Source organism: Monodelphis domestica, chromosome 7 (genome assembly GCF_027887165.1).
Source record: "Monodelphis domestica isolate mMonDom1 chromosome 7, mMonDom1.pri, whole genome shotgun sequence".
NCBI lineage: Eukaryota > Metazoa > Chordata > Mammalia > Didelphimorphia > Didelphidae > Monodelphis > Monodelphis domestica.
In genome coordinates this window covers 151,475,607-151,502,654 of record NC_077233.1, presented here as the reverse complement: position 1 = coordinate 151,502,654, position 27,048 = coordinate 151,475,607, and the positions used below count along the sequence as shown (strand labels likewise).

General features: G+C 37.6%; 1 protein-coding gene across 6 annotated transcripts in view; it reads right to left on the bottom strand.

The window, feature by feature from the left end:
* Positions 1–27,048, bottom strand: part of ARHGAP17 (Rho GTPase activating protein 17) — a 131,003-nt gene that overhangs the window by 10,781 nt on the left and 93,174 nt on the right. For 4 of the 6 annotated variants that reach the window (XM_007499043.2, XM_007499037.3, XM_007499038.3 and 1 more), the window contains exons 10-19: positions 22,767–22,894; positions 22,163–22,274; positions 17,759–17,840; positions 16,834–16,914; positions 14,452–14,565; positions 13,042–13,133; positions 12,715–12,868; positions 8,477–8,716; positions 4,068–4,237; positions 1,201–1,836 (exon numbers count right to left, since the gene is read on the bottom strand). In XM_007499043.2, coding sequence (XP_007499105.1) covers positions 1,201–1,836; positions 4,068–4,237; positions 8,477–8,716; positions 12,715–12,868; positions 13,042–13,133; positions 14,452–14,565; positions 16,834–16,914; positions 17,759–17,840; positions 22,163–22,274; positions 22,767–22,894 — 1,809 coding nt within the window. The remainder of the gene's footprint in view (positions 1–1,200; positions 1,837–4,067; positions 4,238–8,476; positions 8,717–12,714; positions 12,869–13,041; positions 13,134–14,451; positions 14,566–16,833; positions 16,915–17,758; positions 17,841–22,162; positions 22,275–22,766; positions 22,895–27,048) is intronic. The other 2 variants (XM_056805863.1, XM_007499042.3) reach the window with 1 other exon arrangement.

Sequence of the window (27,048 nt, the reverse complement as noted above, 5' to 3'; positions counted from 1 at the left end):
TGCTTGGAGACAGCATAATATAGTCAAAAAGGCAATGGCCTGGGAGTTGGAGACAAGGGTTCTAGTTTCCACTCTACCACTCAGCAGCTGTGTAACCACAGCAAATCATTTAACTTTTGTGGGCCTCAATTTTCTCATCTATTAAATAAGAGGATTACACTAGACAGCTTTGAACGGTCTTTCTCTTTCTAACATTCTGTGTTGCAGGGCTCTCTATCCTGCTCTAAAATGTCCTCATCAACTTCTAAATGTGCTCCACCATGCTGCATTTCCATTCCAATATCCTATCTGTAAATGAAGTTTCAGAGGATTTTTCAGAAGAGGAGAGGGCTTTTTAGTGCTTTTAGAAAAAAGTAACAAACACCAAAATAACTATGCTTATAGGTACTTTATGCACTATAAAACTGATGCAGTTCCAAAAAGCAATTTGGAATCATGCCCCTAAAGTCACTAAACTAAAGAAAATATATAGAAGATAAAAAAGACAGCATTCCAGGTTGCCTGTAGCATATTGCCTTGATATCACATAGCTCACACTTTTAAAAAATTTGTGCTGGGGGCAGCGAAGTAGCTCAGTGAGTGGAGAACCACGCCCATGGATGGGAGGTCAGGAGTTCAAATCTGGCCTCAGACACCTTTATGAACTTGGGCACATCACTTAACCCCACCCCCCCCCCCCCCACTGCCTAGCCCTTATTTCTATCTTGGAACCAATACACATTACGGATTCCAAGATGGAAAGTAAGGGTTTCTAAAATACAAAAACAAAAACACAAAACAAAAACCAACCACTCTATAAGTTTCCACTGTGATGGGGAGAAAACTCTCTTTATCAACTTGACTCTTGAAGCACAAGGTACTAGCACTTGAAATAGAAGAACCAGGACCCGGATTTTATTCTTAAGGTCCTAAAAGCTTAGCAGGAATATTCTTTTTTTTTTTTAAAGGTCCTTAAAAAAAGAAATGCCCACAGATATTCTTTTTTTCACTGAAAGTATTTCTTCATTACATGAAAACCAAGTATTTTAGCTAGAATAATTACACCATGAAGAGGAGCATGTGTAAAAGCAGTGACCTGATTTACATTTAAATGTAGGTAGACCTGAAAAGACCTACTTGCCCTTTTAATAAGTCCAGGCACTGTCTGCAAACCAATGTGAAGGGGAAAGAAGGCAGGTACCCCTGTGGTCTGCTACTTACCGGTGACTATTTTGGAAGCGGTCTGGGCTGGGTTGACAAGGCCACTATCCCCTGCTGAATGAGCTCCAGGAGGGTGGGGAGGAGGGGGGATATTAGGACGATTCCTTGGCTTTGGTACTGGTCGAGGTCTTGGTAAGGTACCAGTATGAGGAGGTGAATGCTGGGCTTGAGAAATCTCAGGGTTGCTTGCTGCTTGGGTTTGAGATGTTTGAAGACCAGGTCCCTGTTTTCCTAGAGGTGGTGTCCCAGGAGGCGTTGGTGTCGGGGGAGGGCTGTGAGCTGGCTGCTCCAGTCCATGCTCACTGACTGGTGCCACTGGCTGGAGTGGCACCTGACTATTTAGCTTGGTCTGAGGTGGAGGAGTAGCCTGAGTTGGGGGCTGTGGAGGTGGGTGGTTCGGAGCCTGTATTGGAGAGAGACTGCTAGAGTACCTCCTGGGTGCAGAGAGTTGGGGGGCAGTGGAGATCTGGCCTGGTGCTTGGTTTGCAAGGTGATTTGGAGGAGAAGGACTTCGAGTGGTTGGCTTTGGTGAGATGGAAGGAGGTTGCTGGGATGCTCCTGAAGAACCCTGATTCCCAGGCTGTCCAGGTGGTGGGTTTCCTGGTTTAGGAGGCGCTGGAGCAGGTTTCTTAACTGCTGCACATGGAAAAAAAAAACACATACAACCCAACAAAGCAACCATTAATATAAAAAGTTGTGAAATTAGCATAGTTATTCTGGTAATCAATTTAGAATTATGTTCCCAAATTCAGATAACTGGGAATTTTTTTTTATATCGCTACTAGACCAATAAACTCAAGAAATCAAAGAGAAAAGAATAGGACCCATATATGCAAACACATTTACAATAGTTTTTTGGGCAGTAACAAAGAACCAGAAATGAGGGGTATGTCTGTCAACTGGGGAATGGCTGAACAAATAATTAATGTAAAGGAATACTTTTGCATCCTAAAAAAATGAGAAAGGGGATGGTTTAAAAAAAAAACACAAAACCTGGACAGACTTGTGAAATGATGAAGAACGAAGGAAATAGAACCATGAGTACAAATGATACTATAACAACAACATAAAAATGAGCAACATATAAACTGTGATCAAAGCAGTGATTAACCATGATACTGATGATGATGAATCCCTGCCCCGCATACAGAAGTAATAAACTATATATATAAAATGAGATACATATTTTGTCTTGTTGGCTATGAATATTTGTTATAAGGGCTTTTGTCTATTTTTCAATGAGGAGAGGAGATGGGAGGAAAAGAACATGGGCTTTTGTTAACTGAAAAATAAAAGCATTTAAAAAACAGAGTTGCCATCAGCTAGTCAAGTACTTTATTGCATAGGCATTCAAAGAAGCCTTTATATAAAATGTTCCTTCAACAACAAAAACTCAGCTCAGTAGTACTGGCAGTTCTGTACTTTAAAAACCCTTCCACCCTACTTTCTTAAAAGCCAAAATTTGAGAAACAGTAACCACAAAAACCAAACAGAATTTTTATGGGTTGAAGAGAGGCAAAGGTGGAAAGGACTCTAAACTTTGTAGTCAGAAGGCTGAGTTGAATTACTTACTAGTAAACTGCCCAAAAACTTCCTGCAAGTGAAATCCAATGTCCTCTCAATCTTCATCCTTCTTGAATTATTTAACTATATTCCCTATTTCTTGGAAGTGTATTACTGCATGGTTTGGGTGATGATATTCTCCTAGTCCGCCTCTGGGACAATTACAAGCTAATTGTAAGCCTTGGGGAAATTACTCTAAACTATACTTTTGTTTTTATTTTATTTGGGTGGGTGGGGGGTGGGAGGTTAATTAATTAATTAAAAATTTCCCATGGTTACAAGATTCATGTTCTTTCCTTCCCCTCCTCCCATCCCATTCCCATAGCTCACATGCAATTCCACTGGGTTTTACATGTGTCATTGATCAAGACTTATTTCCCTATTATTGATATTTGCACTAGGGTGACTGCTTAGAGTTTACATCCCCAATCATATCCCCATCAACCCATGTGACCAAGCAGTTGTTTTTCTTCTCTGTTTCTATTCCCACTGTGGTCCTGGTCTAAAACTCTGGCCTGAAGATAAGGTGATCCTGGGTTCTTGAAGGTTAAGCCAATGGTACAGGCTGGTTATTGACTGTTTTCTGAGCAACACTTTAGCCAAGTGTAAACTTTCCTAGATAAAATAACAAGCTGATCAATCTGGGCAACATAACATATGGCATACGTGCCATGGAATTATTAAGCTGTAATTTGGCAGGAGTCTGTCAATGGAAGTAGAAACCATGTTAACTATCTTGAAACTTTAGAAGGAAAGGAGGCTTCAGAGGCTGATTTGCTTTAAGTTCTCATTTTATAACAAAGGAAAATGACCTGGAATTGATTGTAAAGTGCTTTCTGAAGACTACTGCCTGAGGTGCTACTGTGCCAAAAATGTCCACAAAATGTTGAGGATTACCAGGATGGTGTGGAAAGTCAAATGGAACATAATATCTTTGTCATAATGCACATTATTGTAGGATCATAGTTAGGACTTGAGAATTAAATTTGTGAATCACTAGGATAGAGGATAGAATATATTTGTAGCCAAGGACCACAGTGGAATGTAATACTAGAGTACCTGAGCATTCTAACAAGGCCAGTGAAGAGTCAGTCTGAACCCTGAGGGACAGTTATAGTATTCTGCCTCCTCAACTCCATTTTATGCCCTCATTCCCCACCTTTCCTTCTGGTTAACTGATCCTTCCAGTTGCCATTTAATAAGATATTAGTGATGAGTTTTTTGTCAAAGCACTATGCCTAGAATCCCTGCTTTATACCTTTCCCTTTCCCCCATCAAAAGCACAAACTGAAAAGTACCATTACCTCGGCGCAGGGTATGAGGGCTAGGACCAGCTGAATTTTGCATTGGACCAACTGATAGCTGATTAGAGTTACCAGCTGGTTGGGTTTGATTCTGTCCTGTGGTTGCGTGACTCCCGTTTCTCATAGGTGCTGTAGTTGTCGTAGTCACAGAGTCCTTGGGTTTGGAGGGACTGGGAAGGCAAAAGTAACATCAGATGAAAAGAAGTTCCCCCCCCCCAAAAAAAAACAAAAGTAAAAAAGCATTATGCAGGAACAGAAAGACAAACATAGCTTCTTTAATGGTTATTCCAACCAGAAAGCTGTTATCAAAATAGGCCAACAGGCAAATTTTAAACAATGCATATAAAATGCAGCCTATTTAAAAATGGTTATATGCATGAAAGTGTGATGGTTTACCATATTATATTTTTGCACAAAAGACTTAACTCTTCTCTTATACTTAACGCAGCTACTAAAAACCTAACAGGTCAAAATCCCACTTCCATCACTATTTCAATTTAACACAGAAGTGTTTCTCAGTATTAGTTGAGGGCACAATAATTTTAAAATCCTATTTAATATATCCAAATTCAAGTGTAATCAAAGAATTTAACATTACCTTAGCATCCAAACTAATGTGATGGGGCTTATATGGTACATGAAACTGAACTAGTGGTAAGATCACAATATATTTTTATAGAAAGGATAATAACAAATGTGAATGACATTTACAAATTGATGCAGGAATACCTACAGAAAAAACACCACATCACAGAAGTAGCAAATCAATGACAAGATTCTATTTAGACTTCTATCAAAATTAATCACTATCTTGTAATGAAAGAACACTGATGGCCATGAAAATAATTGAAAATGTGTCAGTATTACCTTCAGTTTAAAAAAAGCAACAAAAATTTACTGAATACCTCTTTAATGTGCCAATCCCTATGTTTATATTACTGTAACAAATAATCAAGACACCTGAGGCACTAATATATAATTAAAATGTGAATTTCCCTCTAAAAATGAACTTGAACTTCAAGAAGTTTTTCAAGATTAATTCACGGATTCAAAGGCATCAGTATTTGCTATTTGAAAAATGGACAGAAGCCTAACCTCACTAAACTGACTACACATCACCGGGTACCTTACAAGAATAGCTGAGAATAACATTTGGCTTATATAATCCATCATCCTCCTCTCTGAGCGATGTAGCAATGAGGGAATGAAATCTGAATTTGAAACTGAAGGACATTTATTTTCAAATAACTATTTAGTATGGCACAAGTTCAATAATAGAAAGAATACTGGATTAGGAATGAGAAGACCTGGATTTCAGGTACAGCTTGATACTCAGTAACCATGGTGTTACTAGGAGCCATTGGGCCTTAGATAATTCATTTGAAAGTGAGGGAATAACAACCTCTGTACCATGTTCCTTAAAGTATGATTGTGAGGATTATATAAAACAGGAGGGGCAAAATTACTTTGAGACCATAAAATGCTATGTAATTAGTTGTTATTGTTAATAACATTAATATACAGAGTATTGGTGGTTTATGCAGAAAATAAATACCAAGATGTCCATTATGCTAATAGCAATGGTATTCCTGTAAATAAGAATGGTTAATAAGGCAGATTTTCTATTGGTATTAATGGAGACAAGAAGAATACAATGATAATGGTAGAGTAAATACTATGTGCCAGGCACCGTGCTAAGTGTTGCAGATACAAAGACAAAAGGAAACAGTTCTTGTCCCCAAAGAGCTTACATCCTAATGAGGGAGAAGATATGTACACATATAAGTAATACAAGATAAGTATGAAACAGATAGAAGGAAACCATAAAGGGAAGGTACTGGCAGCTAAGGAAATCAGGGGGCAGGGAGAAGAGGGAAAGCATTCTCGGTCTAGAAGACAAGTAGTGTAAAGGACTAGATACAGAGAACAGTGTGTGAAGAATGGTTGTACTAGAGCATTCATGGGGGTGGTCAGGATTGGGGAGAGGAAGAGTAATATGTAAGAAAACTGGAAAGATAGGATGTGGCCAAGTTTTAGAGATGTGAAGAGTTTTGAATGTCAAACAGAGAAGTTTATATTTGATCTTAGAGGCAACAGAATCACTAGAGTATACTGAACTGTGCGTGACAGAGAAACAGTGAGACAGACACATAGTGACAGAGATAAGACAGACATAGACAGATACATCTCAAGACACAGAGTCAGATCTAAAATTTTAACAAGTTTGTGGAGGATAGACTGGAGTGGAAAGAGACCTGAGGCACAGAGATCAATCAGGAGGTTACTGAAATAGTCTGGGAAAGAGGTACAAAGGGCCTGCACCAGAGAGTGATAGCTACGGGAGTAGAGAAACCCAAGAAGTACAAAGAAATGGCAATCTAGGAACTGAATAAATGGGATGAGTGGAAGTGAGGAGGCTAGAATGACACCGAGTTGCAAACCTTAGGAGCTGGATAATGATGATGATGATGATGATGATGATGATGCTCTTGACAGAGAGAAATTCAGAGGAATGAAGGGTTATGAGGTAAAGGTGACAAATTCTGTTATGAATATGTTAGATTTCAGATGCCTCTGGTATATCCAGTTTGAAATGTGCCATAGGCAACTGATAATTTAGGGCTAAAGCTTAGGAAAGAGACTTGGGTTTGCTATATAAATCTGGAAGTCACTGACAGAGATGATTAAACCCATGGAATTGGAAGGAATTGCCAAGTGAATGAGCTTAGAAAGAAGAGGGCCCAAGCTAAAACCTTGGCCTAGCCCATGGTTAATGGGCAGGAGAAGGATGATGATACAGTAAAGGATGCCAAGTAAGAGGTATCAAACAGGCTGGGGAAGCAAGAGAGAGCCATGAAGGTAGTTAACTTTGTCAAAAGCTGTAGAAATGTCAAGAAGGATGAGGCCTGAGAAAATGCTTTTAGAGAAATAAGACATTTTGGTATTTTAATTATTTTCACTATAAACCATCAGTCAGATACATATTTAAATAATAATTACTTATGTGGGTATCAAGTATATGGGAAAAAAACAGTAAACAAGTCAAAGAACATGGGCTTGAATCCTGGCTCTCTTACTCAGTACCATTGGGCCAGATATGACCTCTCTAGGCCTGCTCATCTGAAAAATGAGGGGAATAGATTGGGATAAACTCAAGAGTCTCTTCTAACTCTAAACCTATGTTCGTCTAGCACTCTGCTATGGTGTCAGTCATTTGCCCCAACTTTATCTCATCTGATCCTCACAACAATTCTGCATGAGAGACAGATTAACATCTCAGGAAACACTCAGGACAGTCACAATAACATGTATTGTCCTGGGTTGTTCAAGTTAGTAATTCAGTTGAAAATAGATTTGCACATTCTGATTGTTAGTCGGCTGCTTTTTCCATAACCCCCACAATCTTTGTAGGTAGATAAGCTACAGGTTTCATGCTGGAACCTTTCTGGGCTAATACCTTTATGTTATAAATTATCCTTGGTATTATGTTAACTATCCTACAAGGCAGCTGTACAGAAATCAATTCTCAGAACTGAAACATAATTAAGTATAAAATTAAAATCTGATATTTTTTTCCCTTAAAATACCTAGGTGTTTATAGTTCATTAACAATGAGCTATTGAGGGCAGCAGGGTAGCTCAGTGGATTGAGAGCCAGACCTAGAGATGGGAGGTGCTAGGTTCAAATCTGGCCTCAGACACTTCCTAGATGTGTGATCTTGGGCAAGTCACTTGACCCTCATTGCCTTTAAAAAAAAAAGAACTATTAATGGGGAATGTTTAATCTGAAAAGTATAATTAACCAAAAACAAAACCAAAAACAAACAATTTTACAAGTTTTGATGCCAAGAATAATTGAATTTCAAGTTCCAAAGATGTCTATTTTATATCAGGTAGCACAACAACTGATATTATGTAAGTAAAAGTAGCAGTGGCCTAGGAAACCAGAAGACCTGGTTTCTTCTTATAGCTCTTCTATTACCTAAAAAGACGATCCAGGACAGGCCATTCACCTACCTTTGGGTTGAAGTTCTCTCATGAAAAATGAGAAGGCTGTATTAAATAATTTCTATGAGTCCGTCTAGCTCTGCCATTTTAGGTTCTAGCATCTCAAGTTCTTTCCAGATTTGACAATGTTATAGTACAGAAGGCATAAGGTTTGGAATAACATGATTAAATTTGCAATCTTGCCATTGGCATTTATTACCTGTGTGGCCTTGAGTAAGCCCTTAACCTCCCTGTACCCTTACTTTTTGGACCTGTAAAACAGGGGTGTGAGTGTGTAGACCAGATTATTTTGAGGGATTCTTCTAACTCTAAAATCCTACCCTTCTAGAAAGCAGTATTTCATACCACTTTCAAAGGCTGAGGTCATTTGGAAGCCTTGCCAGTGGGAGCCAGCCACCTTACCTGCTGTCATCATTCCCTTGACTGGACCCTGGCTCAGGTAAGCCAGCAGAGGGGGGAAAAGTCACACCACCTGCACTGTTTTCAGCCCCAGAGCTGTGGGAGGGTGGCTCTGAGCCTGGGGGAGCCAGGGTGCTGCCCTCCGTGGGCGGGAGTGGCGGGTGGAAAGCAGGGGATGTGTGTTTTCTATTGAGTGTGCCACATCGCCGACTGGCCTGGAAGTCCATAAGTTTCACACCAAAGCTACAGAAAGAAGAAAGAGTCAACACACCATGCGAGCCAACTACCAAGCTAGAAGCCCATTTTAAAATCTACTAGGGAATATACAGCAACCTTTGTTGCCCAGCATGCAGTGAAGCAACAACAAAAAAAGCGCCCATCTACCCACATCGCAACACTAAGATGAAGACAACATAAAACTTGGCTTTAAACAAAGAAGCAATAGAAGTCTTTGAGATGGGCTGTTTAGCCTTTTCTTTTAAAGTCTAAACAGAGTCACACTGACAGCAAACATCTAGACCTCAACTGTGCCTGAATTTAGGAACAGTTTGGTTAGATGGAGTCACCTCAAAATTCCCTGCAAGAACCAAGGAGACCAAGAGCTTAGAGCCCCAAAATAACTGGTAAATGGTTACCAGTGGCATGCAGAAAAGTTAACTCCCTGACCCCCAACTCGAGAAGTTAGCTTAGCCTCTTAATCTTAATCTTTATCCATGTTCCTCAGATAATGGATGAAGACACTGTTTAGTTAGGAGAAGAAAAGACTTGAAGGGAAAGAACTATTCCCAAGTTAACTAAAGGGCTATCCTATGGAAAAGGAGGTAAGTGGCTCTGGAGGGAAGAATGAAGACCAAAGAATAGAAATTACAAGATGAAAGAATTTTGCTCCTGCCAAGGAAAAAACTTCCTAGCAACTGCAACTTTCCAAAAATTTAACAAGTTGCCTTGGAAGGGGTGAGATTTTTGTCCCTGTAGGTATTCAAAGTAAGTGACCACTTACTGAGGATGCTATACATAAGATCCAAGCTTCATACATAGATGAACATTATTAATATGCCTTTCCCTATATTTCTGAAATTCTATGACTTTAGGAATGACACTTGGCTTAAACCAATGCATTACTTTCCTAAAGAAGGGGCCAAAGTTGTAAAGTCCATTTGGATCACAAATTTATATTAGATCACCCACTTGTAATCAAAATATATACTTATAAAGTCATTTCATTGTTGTCCAAGAAAAGCTTTACATCTTAGAATGTTTAAGAATAAATTTTGTGCTTAACATGACTTATCATGAATGTAAAGTCAGTGAAGTCTGTTTTTCCACTCTGAATGTATATTGAATGAAAGGCAATGCACTTTCTTTTCCACTCTAAGTAGATCATCCTTCTCTAATAGTTAATTCAAACAAGTTTAAGACCTGGTTTTAAAAGGAATGCTTTTTTTTTTTTTTAAACCCTTCACCTTCCATCTTGGAGTCAATACTATGTATTGGCTCCAAGGCAGAAGAGTGGTAAGGGCTAGGGAATGGGGGTCAAGTGACTTGCCCAGGGTCACACAGCTGGGAAGTGTCTGAGGCCAGATTTGAACCTAAGACTTCCCATCTCTAGGCCTGGCTCTCAATCCACTGAGCTACCCAGCTGCCCCAGGAATGCTATTTTTACCAAAATAAATATGGGTCATATTTGTATTAAAGACAAAGTCAACAGATTTTAGGCCATCTCTTCATTTCTGGTTTACTTAACATTACTGAAAGCCATGACATATTTAATATTCCTAGGAGGTAATACGGCATAGTACATAGAGAGTTAAAACTAGAATGAGAAAGACATGAGTGCGACCCTGACTTTGGAAACATAATGGCTGTGTGATCCTGGACAAGTAAGTTTTGGAGCAGATGCTAACTTACATTGGTAAGGGAGTTCCTCATGAAGAGTTCTCCATATCATAGATCAGGTTCAACCTTCCTTTGACATTCCCCCCTATGCTCTCATACAACAAAGAGTTGTGGTTTCAAAAGCAGCATGAACTCAACCTCAAGAGTTCCAGACATACCACTAAAAGCTTCACAAAGGATTATTTTGCCTAACTATGGAGAAGATGAATAAGAAAGAAAATAACGAATTTTAATTCGTTGGTATAAAATAACACAACACCTAAATGCATAAAAGTGAATTCTAGCTTGAAAATAATTGAAAATAAGAGATTTTTACAATGAAAACATAAATAGTAAATTTTCAAAAGGAGAAACACAAATGTTACAGAAATATCTGAAAAAGTTCTCAACCTCAATAATAACTGAGGTACAAATTAAAATAATTTTGAGTTACCCACCTCAAACCTATGAAATTGGTAAGAATAATTAAGAGTAACAAAGAGTTGTGGAGCACAGGTGGATGCATTATTTGCTGCTTGGAGAATTCAAATGAACCGAATCTTTTTGGAAGGTACTTGGGTAGTAAACTATGAACATTATTTTAAAAATCATTGCCTTTGACCTAATAATTCCACAGTTGGGAATATATCATGAGAATATTTTTTAAAAAAAGAACTTTCTTCTCAAATGCTACTACTATTTTTGCATGATTTGTAACTGGAAAAAGTGTGTATGGGGCAGCCTAAATGTGTAATAATAGGAAAATGATTAAAGCACTGATCCTACATTAAAGGGCCATTAACATAGAATAAATGTGCAAAAAGGAAATAGCTTTGTGAAATAATGCAAGAAAAAAAAAAGCAGAACCCCCAAAAAAGTACACACTAATTACTATCATCTAAGATAAAGAATGATTGTGAGTGACCAACAAAGAATTCTAATGGAGGATTAAATGGAGTGACTAAAAAGTTATGACACTGTATGAACTAAAATTCATTTAATAAAAATAGTTGCAAAACTAAATTGGTCGTACTCGTGTTTCACAGTAAATCTTAATTTTTTAAAAAAAGATTTAAATTGTTTTTAAATAAGAAAAAAGAAAATGGGAGAGGTACTATAAAAACAAAAGCTAGCAATAAAATTTTGTTTTATAAAAAAGGAAATAGGAAGTAAGAAGAAAGAAAATAAAGACAGCATGAAATTTATATCAAATAAACTATATGGAAATCAAAAGGGGTATCTTTCAAAATATAAGGGAAGACTATGTAAATCATCCAAATTATAGTTCCAAGAGTTTTTAAAATTAGTTTTTAAAGAAATTGTTTGAAGAGACACACAGGATAATATTTTAAATGCTATCAGATTTTCTCCAAGTTTTATTTCACATAAACTTTTAATTTTTTTTTTTGGTTTTACAGCTTTATTTATTTTAAACCCTTAACTTCCACCTTAGAATAAATACTATGTATTGGTTCCAAAGCAAAAGAGTGGTAAGGACTAGACAATGGGGTTTAAGTAACTTGTCCAAAGTCACACAATTAGGAAGTGTCTATGGCTAATTTTTTCCTGTCTCCAGGCTTGGCTCTGTAGCCACTGAGCTCCAAATTTTGCAGCTTTAAAAAGTATCAAATAGAGTATTTTCAGGGAAAAAATAGAATAAATAGGGTCCCAGACTTCTGGAGAGTAATTTGCCTACATATCAGAGTAGACTTCTGAGCAAGCCAGAATAAGCACCATCCTTAGCAACCAGATGTATGGAAGAGTTTCCAGAGACTGGTTTGGCTGTCTGACTGTCAGGGTGGCACTACCTTGCCATCTTTCCTCCTTTCCTTCCTTCCTTTCATTTTTCAGCCCCAGAAATAGATGAGAATGACCAATGTAGCAAAGGTCATGCTCACCGTCCTGTCCTCTTCTGTGTCCAATAGAGTCTGCAAGTAGTGCTAGTGAATACCTAATCCCACAAGCCTTTCTCTGTAGAGTGAAGGATTCAGGAAGATTTGGTGAGCAGAGCACAAAATTTGTGCCATGATCATAAAAAAGATTTAGGCTCCTAAGGGTGCATAGTTCAAGACAGTAATATCTTTTAAGTAGAAATCCAGCCCTTCTCCTGACACACAGACAACAAAAGCTATCTTTATCACTTGACTCGTTTAAATAATCTAAAGTTAAACCAAGTAAATGTTCTAACTTAGACCATGCTTGTTATTTTAGTCCCTCTACATGAAGAGCTTCTAGGATCCCTTTCAAATGTTGAGACTCTATGATCCTAAATTGGGGCTAGAATTCTTTAACTGATTAAAATCGATTATGTTATTAATACTATCAACTGTGACTTAACAAAAAGAAAGAACTTATGTTCAACCTACCCCTCCTTCTTGAGCAAGTCTCCTTCCATTACTGCCATACTGGCTGGCCTCTTCCTTTCCAAAGTGCCTGTGTCATAATCATTTCCAGTGTGGGATAAGTGATTTGAGTTTGAAGCAGGACCTACAAAGGCTCCAGACACATTAAAATCCACCTCTGCAAAAAGACAAATCCAGAAGCATATTAAGTACAAATTCCCCCAAATGAGGTGACTAAGAACCTAACAGAAAGGTCGCTACAATAATTTGACCTAGAGTCCTGAGGAATAATATGGGACAGGGCTAGTGTTGTTACTACTTCCCACCTTCTTGTATTCCAGAAATCTTTACCTTCAGGAAAGAACCAGTCGGCATGCTGAATTATTGGCTCAATTACTGCAACCACATGAACAGATGTTGCTGCTGCCATGTCTGCAAGAGATCTAGAAAGGAAATGTAAGAAACTTAAGTGTTTCAGATGAATAATGACTACAATGCTGGCTGGATTAATCACTGCAATTCAGCAATTCATAAAGGAGAAAAAAGTTCTAGGCAAACATTCAAAATGTTAAATCCATTCAGCGCTGGTCCAGCTACCCTCTCGAAAGTGGAGAGGCAATTGGGAGAAATTCCCTTTGAATGGGCTTCTATTTTACATTTCTACTACTGTGTACTCTTTATTACATTTATCTGTGTACATAGGTGGACAGCCTGAATTCTATATAGACAGAGCCTCAAGAAAGCATTTTGAGCTTGGTGAAGTATGGAGATTTGAACCTCCTCTAGCATCTAGTACAAGACTTGATGCATGCTTAATATTTATGGAATGAATAAAATAAAGAATGAATATTTAAGCAATTAGAAGAAAGTCTCTAGTATATTAAGTGTATCTCCTCTGCAAGATTTATGGAAACGAGGAGAGTGTAGGAGAAGAGAGGAGTCAGAGCCTTGAAGGTTCCCCTCCTTTAGTGGATAAGAACAGGAGGATGAAGATTAGGCAAGTTGAAGGAGAACCCCAAAAGGATAAGAGGATCACAAAAAGCCAAGGGAGTATGCAGTGTCCAGGTAGAGATGATAATGTCAAAAGTCAGAGGCAGGTGAAGCAGAATGGACCTTGAGAAAAAGACAACTGATTTTATGAGTTAAGAGATAATTTTTAGGGGGCAGTTAGTCAGGGCTAGATCGAGAGAAAGGAGGTCCTGGGTTCAAATTTGGTCTCAGATATTTCTAGCTGTGTAATTCTGGGAAAGTCACTTGATTCCCACTCTAATTGTTCTTCTGCCTTGGAATTGATAGTATTGATTCTAAGACAGAAGGTATGGGTTTAAAAAAAAAAAGATAACTTTAAAGAGGGCAGTTTTAATAAGGTGGTGGGATCAGAAGGACAAACGGTAAGTAGGAAATGAGGAAACAGAAGTAAAAAGAGTAAAGTCTTCCTAGACCTGTGTCCTCAGAATGCTGAATACTTGAACCTCACTAAAACCTGACCTGAGGTGGATATTCTAGTGAGTGTGCAGTTTCTGTGGTGAGAGAGAAAAGGGGATCCAGCAGTTAAGTAGTGGGGAAGTGGATGCCATTTCAGTTGTTACTGTGGTCACGAGGGCAATAGACCCCAAATAACTTGTTTCCTGAGAATTACCATTGACTTCTGGGTAGCCTACAGTACCTATTGGATTAACTTTAAATTTCCAGTTTGATTTTCATCCTTTGAGAAGCAAAGATACACGTGTAGTACTAGGCTTGAGGGAAACTGTCACTTACCCTTCAGTTTTGGCCCACAACAAGTTAGGGCCTAGCACTATTGCAATGTTGCTGGGTGTCATCTTGTTAACATCACTGGTTTGTGCAAGCTTTGCTAGGAACTTGATTAGATACCTGCCAAAGGAAAAAAGTCAGATCTACTCTTCAAATGTTGGGATTAAAAAAACAAGTATGATTTAACTAGAATATTCAGACCAGTTAAGTGATATCGTTTTTGTGGTTTGTGTTAGAAGACAGACTGGATTCTACTTAAAAGAGATTACTGCCTTAAGTTTTTCAAATATCTACTTTAAAAAGTTAGGAACCCAAAGCAGCTTGAAACTATTCTATGATCATGGCACAAATTTTGTGCTCTGTTGACAGAACCTTTCTGAACCCAAGCCTACCTTCATTCTGCATTGAGAATTCAGGGAAAGGTGTGGGAAACTATTGCCTGGGACTACTTACATACTATACTGGATTCAGAAGAGGGCATGAAGGTGAGCATGGCCTTTGCTGTACCAGCCATTCTCATTCATTGCTGGGGAGGGGAAGGAGTAAGAAAGGAAAAAAAGAAAGAGGATCTGATTCTCATCTGCCGAGGGAAATAGGCAAATCCTCAGCATCAAAACTTTTAAGGACAATGAAAGCCCAAGCCAGGGCTGTTAAATTAATAAAAGGGGAAAAAACACAATTTAACCAACCCCTATGAAATAGTGAAATACTTAAAATTTTAAAAGGGAGCCTCTGCTTTGGTAACAAGAAAAACTGATTAGGAAACACATGGGGCTCATCTTCCTCTCTTCCTGACATCATCATAAAGGAAAGAGTTTTTGGTAGACTTTTTTCTTAAGCTATGCTATACCATATGTAAGGTGACAGGGTCTAGAGCTGAAAGAGATCTCAGAGATCATGTAGATTAGCCCCCTCATTTTACAGGTGAGAAAACTAAGGTCCAAAAAAATTAAATAATTTGGCCAAAAATGAACAAACAGTATATTGGAGAGCCAGAATTCAAAGTCAGGTGCTTGGTCACAATGCTGACTGCCTCTTGTGATTTATTTTGAGCATTTTCAATTAACTGAAAAACAAATCACTTTCTGGTTAAATATAGGGGTTTTAAAGGTTTTCTTCCTTCTAAATATTACTTTACTTTGTTTTAGGGAGTTCTTAAAATTCCATTTTGATAAAAACTACTTTTATGCAGTTAGTCAATAGGAAAACATGATTCATTTTATAACCACTTGCTCTATGGCCAAATTTCAGGGAACATACCTATTTCATAAAGTAAAATATAGCCCATTAGAATTTTACTCCTTACTATGACACCAAAAAAGCACCATTCTATAATTTAAAAAATTATGGAACAATATAATGAACAAAGTGAATAAAGTCAATTAAAGAGATAGAAGAAATCAAATTTACATTTTTATGATTGATCCTTTCAAAATGATTCTTTTCAAAGTATTTTCTAATTGAACCGTTATTTTTTAAGACCACAGTCAGACTTAAGTATTTCGGATTGCATTTATTTTTAAATACTTGTCTTTTCTCAGAGACTTCTGCAGTTTTTTTGTTTTCTACCTGTAAGAAGCTTAAAAGAAAGGTGTTCGGTTTTTTTTACTAGCCTTATTTTATTTGTCTCTAGTCATTACTCTCTAGTCTATTACCCACAGAAATAGACACACAGATTTGAAAGGGACCCTAGAAGACCAACAGAGCCAGGAGGACCCCTATGAAATCATCTAATACATTGCCTTCATTTTGCATATAAATAAATAAAAGTTCAAAAAAAGGAAGGGGCCCTATTTATCTACCTAAGATAGCAATAGAGCCAAGCCTGAAGTCTAGATGGCCTCTTTCCTAGTGTATTGATCCAAGTAACAAAGATTCTAATTTTATATGCAATCTTCCTTTTTGTTCTTCCTTTTTGTATTTGAATATTTGTTAATAAAATTTACACATAAAGAAAACATTCAAACAAAACAAAGTGTGTTGACCTGAGGTTGATAGATTGTCTAACAGGCTTTAGATGTTTCTTGATAAAAATGAATTAATGAAGGGTATTAATTAGAGTATATGTTCAAAGCAAATTTCAAAGGCAAAGTCACTACTTTCTCAACTGAAAAATCCTTCCCACTAGCAGGTAAAATTCCCTCAACTAATGGGTAAACCCACAGAAAATTCAATTAATCAGAATCTTTAGGCCAATTCTTTTTGGCACCAAATGGCAAATGAAGAACAATATCAGACATGAGATCCATAGATGAAAATAATGTCACAAATATTCTCTTCTACAAAGGTAAACGAGTCATCAGGAAGAACCAGAAATGTCTTTGTTGGGCTATAAGTTTTGCTAAGTGGAAAGCGGATCACAGTAAAAACTATAGCAATGATACAAACCTGAAATTGGCAAGATTTGGCTTTGGCAATTTCTGGCATATGCTCCACAAATCTTGAAGCTTTTTGTCTTGGTCTTGCACACTGAAGCAAAAAATCCATATTGTATGAAATTCATCAAAATAGACTTTGGTTAAACTAACACAAACATGACATTCCATTTCTTATCTCCAGGCATTCTCTCTGGCTATCCCTCATGCTAGGAACGCCCTCCCACCTCTGCTCCAACTATGTACTTCCTTGACTTCTTTTCAGTCCCAACTAAAATCCCAACTTATATAGGAAACCTTCCCTCATCCATCTTAATTCCAGTGACTTCTCTCTCTAAACTATTTTCTATTTATCCTGTAGCTTGTTTTGTGTATATTTGTTTTCACACTGTCTCATTAGTTCAGGATTGTCTTTTGCCTCTTTTTGCACTCTCAGAACTTAGTATGGTGTCTAGCAAATAATAAGTGTTTACTGATACTGCTAATATGATTGCTCACATTTACAGGGCATTTGAAAATTTATAAAACTGCTCCTCACAACTGAGGCTAAAAGACTTGCTCATGGTCATTTAACTCCCAAATGTTAGATTTGTATTCAAACACAATTTTGTTTCTATATCCACCAAAGGAAAAGTAGAGATGGGAGGATTATCTTGTGAGGATGTGAGAGGGTGATTTTTAATTGTGTTAACTGCTTATGATGATAAACTATACATTTGTATAGAACTTCACAATTTAAATTTCACTTTCTTCACAACAACCTCTGTAGATAGTATGTATGTTTTACAGACAAGAATATCAGGGTTCACAAGGCCAGTAAGCCTTGCCCAAGGCAACACAGCTAGTAAGTTATCAGAGTCAGGCCTTAAAACCAGAGCTTCTGATTCAAAGTCCAGGGCTCTCCTTATGTATCAATAATAAATTTTCGATCACCTTACCTAGCCACTTTTGTCCATTCTTCATAAAGATTAAAAGTCATTAAAGGTTCAGGCAATTCCCGTAAATAGGACTTCAAGGCACCTGCAAAGACATCAATTTCTCCTGAGTGTAAGATAGATAGGTGATAGATAAATATAGTACTAATATGAGGCTTCCTTTAAAAACTCAAGTATATTGATTCTTGCTTCTCTCTAAAACAGAAAGAAAACATAATGAGGGTGGAGTGGGGAGAAGAACCCCAAAGTTTATAAAGCAAACCCTCTATTTCCTTAAAAAGAGGTTGATATGGCAATAAATACACCAATTTAGGTGATATGGATGAATACATACAAAAATACAAACTGCCTAGACTAACAGAAGAAGAAATAGAATTCTTAAATAATCCCATATCAGAAAATGAAATCCAACAAGCTATCAAAGAACTTCCTAAGAAAAAATCCCCAGGGCCTGATGGATTCACGAGTGAATTCTATAAAACATTCAAAGAACAGTTAATCCCAATACTATACAAACTATTTGACATAATAAGCAAAGAGGGAGTTCTACCAAACTCCTTTTATGACACAAACATGGTACTGATTCCAAAACCAGGCAGGTCAAAAACTGAGAAAGAAAACTATAGACCAATCTCCCTAATGAATATAGATGCAAAAATCTTAAATAGGATACTAGCAAAAAGACTCCAGCAAGTGATCAGAAGGATCATGTATCATGAAGGACCATGATCAAGTAGGATTTATACCAGGGATGCAGAACTGGTTCAATATTAGGAAAACCATCCCACATAATTGACCACATCAACAAACAAACCAACAAGAATCACATGATTATCTCAATAGACGCAGAAAAAGCCTTTGATAAAATACAACACCCATTCCTATTGAAAACACTAGAAAGCATAGGAATAGAAGGGTCGTTCCTAAAAATAATAAACAATATATATCTAAAACCATCAGCTACTATCATCTGCAATGGGTATAAACTAGATGCATTCCCAATAAGATCAGGAGTGAAACAAGGATGCCCACTATCACTTCTAGTATTTGACATTGTACTAGAAACACTAGCAGTAGCAATTAGAGAAGAAAAAGAAATTGAAGGCATCAAAATAGGCAAGGAGGAGACCAAGTTATCACTCTTTGCAGATGACATGATGGTCTACTTAAAGAATCCTAGAGATTCAACCAAAAAGCTAATTGAAATAATCAACAACTTTAGCAAAGTTGCAGGATACAAAATAAACCCACATAAGTCATCAGCTTTTCTATATATCTCCAACACAGCTCAGCAGCAAAAACTAGAAAGAGAAATCCCTTTCAAAATCACCTTAGACAAAATAAAATACCTAGGAATCTATCTCCCGAGACAAACACAGGAACTATATGAACACAACTACAAAACACTCTCCACACAACTAAAACTAGACTTGACCAATTGGAAAAACATTAACTGCTCATGGATAGGACGAGCCAATATAATAAAAATTGACCATCCTACCCAAACTTATTTATCTATTTAGTGCCATACCCATGGAACTCCCAAAATATTTCTTTACTGATTTAGAAAAAACCATAACAAAATTCATTTGGAATAACAAAAGATCAAGGATATCCAGGGAAATAATGAAAAAAAACACATATGATGGGGGCCTTGCAGTCCCAGACCTTAAACTATATTACAAAGCAGCAGTCATCAAAACAATTTGGTACTGGCTAAGAAACAGAAAGGAAGATCAGTGGAATAGACTGGGGGAAAGCGACCTCAGCAAGACAATATACGATAAACCCAAAGATCCCAGGTCTTGGGACAAAAATCCACTATTCGATAAAAACTGCTGGGAAAATTGGAAGACAGTGTGGGAGAGACTAGGAATAGATCAACACCTCACACCCTACACCAAGATAAATTCAAAATGGGTGAACGACTTAAACATAAAGAAGGAAACCATAAGTAAATTGGGTAAACACAGAATTGTATACACGTCAGACCTTTGGGACGGGAAAGGCTTTAAAACTAAGCAAGACATAGAAAAAAATCACAAAATGTAAAATAAATAATTTTGAGTACATCAAACTAAAAAGCTTTTGTACAAACAAAACCAATGTAACTAAAATCAGAAGGGAAACAACAAATTGGAAAAAATCTTCATAGAAACCTCTGACAAAGGTTTAATTACTCAAATTTATAAAGAGCTAAATAAACTGTACAAAAAATCAAGCCATTCTCCAATTGATAAATGGGCAAGGGACATGGATAGGCAGTTTTCGGAGAAAGAAATCAAAACTATTAATAAGCACATGAAGAAGTGTTCTAAATCTCTTATAATCAGAGAGATGCAAATCAAAACAACTCTGAGGTATCACCTCACACCTAGCAGACTGGCTAGCATGATAGCAAAGGAAAGCAATGAATGCTGGAGGGGATGTGGCAAAGTAGGGACATTAATTCATTGCTGGTGGAGTTGTGAACTGATCCAACCATTCTGGAGGGCAATTTGGAACTATGCCCAAAGGGCGACAAAAGAATGTCTACCCTTTGATCCAGCCATAGCACTGCTGGGTCTGGACCCCAAAGAGACAATGGACAAAAAGACTTGTACAAAAATATCCATAGCTGCGCTCTTTGTGGTGGCCCAAAACTGGAAAACGAGGGGATGCCCATCAATTGGGGAATGGCTGAGCAAATTGTGGTATATGTTGGTGATGGAATACTATTGTGCTAAAAGGAATAATATAGTGGAGGAATTCCATGGAGACTGGAACAACCTCCAGGAAGTGATGCAGAGCGAGAGGAGCAGAACCAGGAGAACATTGTACACAGAGACTAATACACTGTGGTATAATTGAATGTAATGGACTTCTCCATTAGTGGCGGTGTAATGTCCCCGAACAATCTGCAGGGATCTAGGAGAAAAAAACACTATTCATAAGCAAAGGATAAACTATGGGAGTGGAAACACCAAGGAAAAGCAACTGCCTGACTACAGCGGTTGAGGGGACATGACAGAGGAGAGACTCTAAACGAAACTCTAATGCAAATATTGACAACATAGAAATGGATTCGAATCAAGAACACATGTGACACCCAGTGGAATCACGCATCGGATATGGGGGGGGGGGGGGAAGAAAATGATCTTTGTCTTTAATGAATAATGCTTGGAAATGATCAAATAAAATATTATTAAAAAAAATAAAAATAAAAAAGAGGTTGAAGGAGTAGGATACTCCAGAGGTAGCTCCTTAAAAATAATTATTTCTCCAAAGTAGATCCTTTCCTGTCTGGGAAAGGAGATAAGGAAAAAAGTAACAACTACTCACAATTACATAGTCCTCTCTGGTTTACAAAGAACTTTCTTCACACACCCCGGAGGTAGGTACTATAAATATTAGACAATATTTCCTCCTTAAGGGTAGGGACTGTCTTTTTTTACTTGTATTCCCAGAACTTAACACTTTTCCTGCCATATGATTACCAATTATGTGCTTAATAAATGCAAGTTTGTTGATTTATTCATTTATATATCCACTTTTCAGATGAGAAAGCAGACAGTGATATGAAATGATTTGCCTACGTCACAAACAGTACCAGACAGTATGAAGGCCAAGGACTATGTCCCAATCAATCCTCTAACTTTGAGCCTAGTGCTCTCCCAATGGGGCAAAATAATTAATACTGCTTCAATTTTTACAAAGTGACCAGACAAGATGTGTCAACTCAAGCAAACTCTTTCCTTGAACCCCAGGAAACCCATCCAAGAAGAAATTTCAATTTTACATCAAATTATAGTTTAAAATGTCTAATTTATAGATTTAGGTCCTTAGTTTAAATGAATATTTTCATTGACTCACCTGTCACTCATCTGTCATCCCTTAGCCCAGGGTTCTTAACCCAGGGTTTGTGATTTTTTTTAAAAAATTTTTTATTTTCCCAATTACATTTAATAACAATGTTCAACATAGTTTTCTGAAAATCTAAGATCCAAATTGTTTTCCTTCTTTTCCTTTTTTCCTTTCTCCCTCCCAGAGATGGCAAACAATTTGATCTGGGTTATATATGTATTATCATACAACATATACTTCAATATTGGTCACTGTTGTAAGAGAATACTCACATAAAACCAAAACTCCAAAAGAAAAACATGAATAAATTAAAGTGAAAAATATTATGCTTTGATCTGCACTGAGTTAAGTGTGTGATTTAAAAAAATTTTTAATTATTTTGATAAATGAATTTCAATAATTGGTTTCCTTTGTAACATTATGTATTTTATTTTGTTTTTAAAAACAAGATTCTCAAAATAGGTCTAATGGCTTCACCAGACTGCCAAGGTGTTCCATGGCATAAAGAAAATTAAGAGCTCCTAAAACTGATGTGGCTAGTTCAGCATATACTAAAGAATTTACCTGCAACAGCATGTGGGTCAGAATAAAATTCATCCAGCTGAGATGTAGAGCAGTCTAAGGCAGCTTTTAGCTTCTTTAACTTGGATGCTCCAGCCCCAATTCTGAAAAGACCCTAAATAAAGCAACAATTATAGAAGAATGAAAAGTCAAAGCTCAAAGGACCTGAGAACATACTATGACAGACTCCAAAGGAAATTTTGAATATGAAATGCCAGAAGTCAAAGAGGTCTAAGAAGACAAGAAGTCAGAGATGAAAAGAAACTAAAATATAAGACATTCAAAGAATCTTATGAAAGAGCCCTAGGACACAGGACATCAGAACTAAAAAGGTCTTTAGAAACCAAGTATTCCTATTCCTACAATTTGCAAATGAGAAAACTGAGAGCCTAAAAGGGGAAAAGACCTGTCCAAGGTCATGTAACTAAAGAGGTACACAATATCAAAGAATGAAGCACATGTTGAGGCCAAAAGATATATGGTCGAAAGCAATGATGGGGCTTACTCTGACATTAAAAGAGAAAAGGATAGAGAACGAATGGGCAGATGGTATGCACCAGGGAGAGGGTTAGAATACTCTGGGCAATATCTGAAAGAATGCACATACCTCTTCCTTCATGCCAGTTTCTAAGAGCAGCATTACACATGCTTCAATGGGCAGTGCGATATCCCTCCCACTACGTTTCAGGTGCTCTTCTAATGGAGTTCCAAAAGCAGGCTTTTCTGCCCATTTATCTAAGCAGCATAAAATTTAAAAAGGTAATCAATAATTTATATTTCCACAAATCCATGTCCTTCCCCCACTACCAGAGATGAACTTCAGGAAATTAGTAGGATATACTGGGAGGGTGGGGGACAAATAATTATGTTCCAGCTCATCTTTGAAAGCCCATTTAAATACCACTTCATTCATTAAGCTTTCCCTCACTTCACCCTATCCAACCCCACTCCCAAAAAAGATAATATTGCCTGTGGTCTTCCCCTCCTCAAAAGAGAGTTTTGTACTTTAAAAATGAAATTATGCTTTATTTCCTATTATCATTTGTGTCCATGTTTATCTTCCTTAAATACAAAGACAACATTCATTAAGAATCTATTATGTAGGGGCAGCTGGGTAGCTCAGTGGATTGAGAGCCAGGCCTAGAGATGGGAGGTCCCCGGTTCAAATCTGGCCTCAGCCACTTCCCAGCTGGGTGACCCTGGGCAAGTCACTTAACCCCCATTGCCTAGCCCTTACCACTCTTCTGCCTTGGAGCCAATACACAGTATTGACTCTAAGACAGAATGTAAGGGTTTAATTAAAAAAAAAAAAGAATCTACTGTGTACAAGGCCCTATACTAGGTCCAGGGGAAAGACCAAGTGTTAATGGGCCATGGTCTCTCTGCCTCATGGAAGTTATAATTTAGGGAAAGTATATGAAACATCTGCTGTCAAATTATGTAAGAAGTACATGAGAAAGTTACAAAGCAAAGTTATACTTCAGGCAAGGGTGGGGTAGTGGGAACAGGACAGGCTTCATGGAGGTGGTAGGTAGCATTTGAATTAGACTTTAAAGGACAGGCAGAAATTCAGCAGGCAAGGAGGGCAGACAAAAGACATTCTAGAAACAAAGAACAGATTGAGCAGAGGCACAAAGATGTAAGAATAGAATGCAAATGTGAGGACAGAGCTGGATGGATTAGTCCAGTTTAGTTGGAAGAAGATGAAGCTGGAAGGGAGGAAAGTGGGACCAAATTCTGGAGGGCTTAAATGTCACACAGGGGAATCTGAACTTGACTCAGAAAGATAAAGAACCACTGAAGCAGAAGAAATGAATGGCATGGTCCAACTCAGACAGAAGAAAGATTATCCCTGCAGCATTGGATTAGAGGAGAAAGTGAAGGCAATAAGACCTTAAAGAAGATATTCCATCAGTCCAAGGAGGAAGTCAATAAGAGTGGTAGCAATGGGAATCTAGAGGACCTGGATGCTAGACATTTCGGAGGTGGAATCAATGAGCCTTAGTAATTGAATGGATGTGAGAGGTGAGAGAGAAGAAAGAATCAAAGAAATGTCAAGGTTATGAGTATTCACCTCATGAGGTATGTCAGGCAGAAATGCTCGTTTAGAAGAAAAGAAAAATGAGCTTCATTTGGGAGACCAAATTTGAAGTATGTTGTTCCCCTTTGATAGCCAGTAAGCTACTTGCAGGTAGAACTGTCTGTGTCTGTACCTCATAAGCACCTAGCAGAGCCCTAATACACAGACACTTAATAAATGCTTGTTAATTAATTAGTGGTACTCCCACCTGGAGATGCTCTAAAAGAGTTGAGGATACAGGTAACCCAGGAGAGGTCAAATCTGAATAGACTTGGGGGTCATTTGAAAAGAAGTAGGATTTCAAACTATGGAAGTGAATGAGATTGTCAGGTAAGAAAAGGAGAAATAAGAGAGGAGGAATAAGGATAGATTTTTAGGCCACATAAAAGCAGCATGTGCAGAATTGAGAGAGTTAATTCTAGAACCAAGAGTAGAAAACCTGGGTTCTAGTCCTGTCTTCATCCTTAACTTGCTATAACTTGGAGAACAGTTTTGTCCACTATAGAATAAAAACTTGAACCAAGCACTCTCTAAGATCATTTCCAGATCTGACATTCTATAACCTAATGTTTTGGGTTGTGTGATATGGAAATCACTTAAAAGACTGATATATATTAATTTAAGGTCGCCAAGGAATTCAGCTATGTAATTACTAAATGAAAACTCAAGTCAGCAGTCAACCTTTTATGGAGGTTTTTTTTTATTACTAACAGGAAGAAGAAAGGTATGAGAGAGAGAGAGAGACAGACAGAGAGAGAGAGAGAGAGAGAGAGAGAGAGAGAGAGAGAGAGAGAGAGAGAGAGAGAGAAAGAGAGAAAGAAAGGGGAGAGAAGGGAATAGGGCTTAAATATCCCCTCTGCTTAGGTTGGGCCAAAGGTCCAAGGCCCTGGATAGCCGAGGCAAAGAAAAGAGATCAGTCCCTATCACTCACGTGACCAAAATGGAGAAACAGTCTCAGGGCCTCCACTCCAAGCCACCAGCCTCCAACAACCTCCTTTCCTCCACCCAGGAAGTCCCCAGACTCCTTAGCTGTCCTCTACCTCACTTCCTGTGTCTCCCCTGTGCCAATGGTGGCTCTAGCTTAACCCAGGACTGCCCAAAGGTCTGTCCCCTTTGCACATGTCTGTTGAAGGTCATATTCTCAAATAATTAAATCTTGAGCTTTGCTGCAGCCCTTCCTAAATCCTGTTACCCTGAGTAGGGTGGAGATTGTAGTTTCCAGGATCTGATTCTGTCATTCCAAGTATCTCCATTGTTATTGATCAGGAAATAGCCAAATCCCATCCTCTAAAGAATGGTTTGAAAAGGGTTGAGTAGTTTTGAAATTCACAGTTGAAAGAGAGCAACACTTTTTTTCTCTATAAACAAATTTAGTACCAGTTTTTCAGTTCGAGGAAAGATATGTCTCAATATGTAAATAATTTTATAAAACTTAAAGGAGCACTAATCTTGATTCTATCACTCCATAAGTCACTGAGTCTTCACATTTAAGATACTTCATACATTGAAACTGAATTAAAAGGAATCCTATATGTTGTCAAAAATTAAAAAAAAAAAAAAGTCTTTAGAAGAAAGGTTTTTTGTGCTGGACTAGACCTTTACTAGAAACTCCTCAAGAGACTGATGGGCCGCTAGTGTTTGGGGATGCAGTTGTTATAAAGATTCTGGGTCAAGTACAGATTATACTAGATGACCTTTTAATAATTTCCCAACTTCCAGATTCAGTGATAGAATAGATTTCTGCTCAAGTAAAGAACGTATAAGAAGGACTTTAAAAGTCCTCTCAATTCTGAAATTTTCTGATACTCTAACCTACAAGTATGTACCCTTTCCTTTTCCAAAGGAAGAAAATGAAGTCCATTTGGATGACACAAATTTTCAGAGTTAGTAAAAACTTTGTGTACTTGGTTGAATCTTTGAAAAGTGATAAATAATGTCTATTTTTAGTTCACTCTTGTTAATCCTGATAGAGAAAATAATTCCCTAACAGAAATATAGTTCTGAAGGGCTTTAATTCTGATCCATAATGAAATATATGGAGCTTGATATTTATTTGATCCTCCCCCACCCGTTCAAGTTGCCATCCTATCTCTCTTCTCTTTCACAGTTAGACTTTTAAAGTTATGTTACCTCCTCTTCTTTACCTCCCATTCCTTACTCCTTTGTAATAATAAGGCTTCCAAAGCCATCACTTGACAGAAAATGGTCTCTCCAAGTTCATCAGTGATTTCTTACCTACTAAATCCAAATGCCTCTTTTTCTCAGTTCTCAAACTACTTCAACTCTGCAACTTCTGACACTGTCTATAACCCTCTTCCCTCTTAGATAAGATGACCTGGTATATAGTATCCTGGCGATAATATTCTCTTCTTCCCTGGTTTTCTATTTGCTTTCTTTTGATTACTTCTTTTCAACTGCCTTTCCTTTCTTCTGCAAACCAAGTATGGGGAGCCTCCAAGGCTCTGCCCTGGAGTCCCTTTTTCTATTTTATCCCTTCTCCCTGGGTTACCCCCTTAATTCTCATGGGTTCAATCAATATTCCTAAGCAGCTGATTTCCAAAACTTTACCCATGTCTATCTCTATATTTCTAGCACCAAGTAAAGTACACTGCACACAAAAGGCAAGTTTAAAAGATGTTTGTGGAACTGAATTAAACTAATCAAGATTTTTCAACATTAAGCTTATAGAAGTAAGAGCTGTGTAGTACAAGAACTAGTTGTTGAAAAAGTCTGATAGAAATACTTTATTCTTTAAAAAAAAATTACAAACATGAAGCATTCATACCCTTAACTAAATCTTAATGAGAAC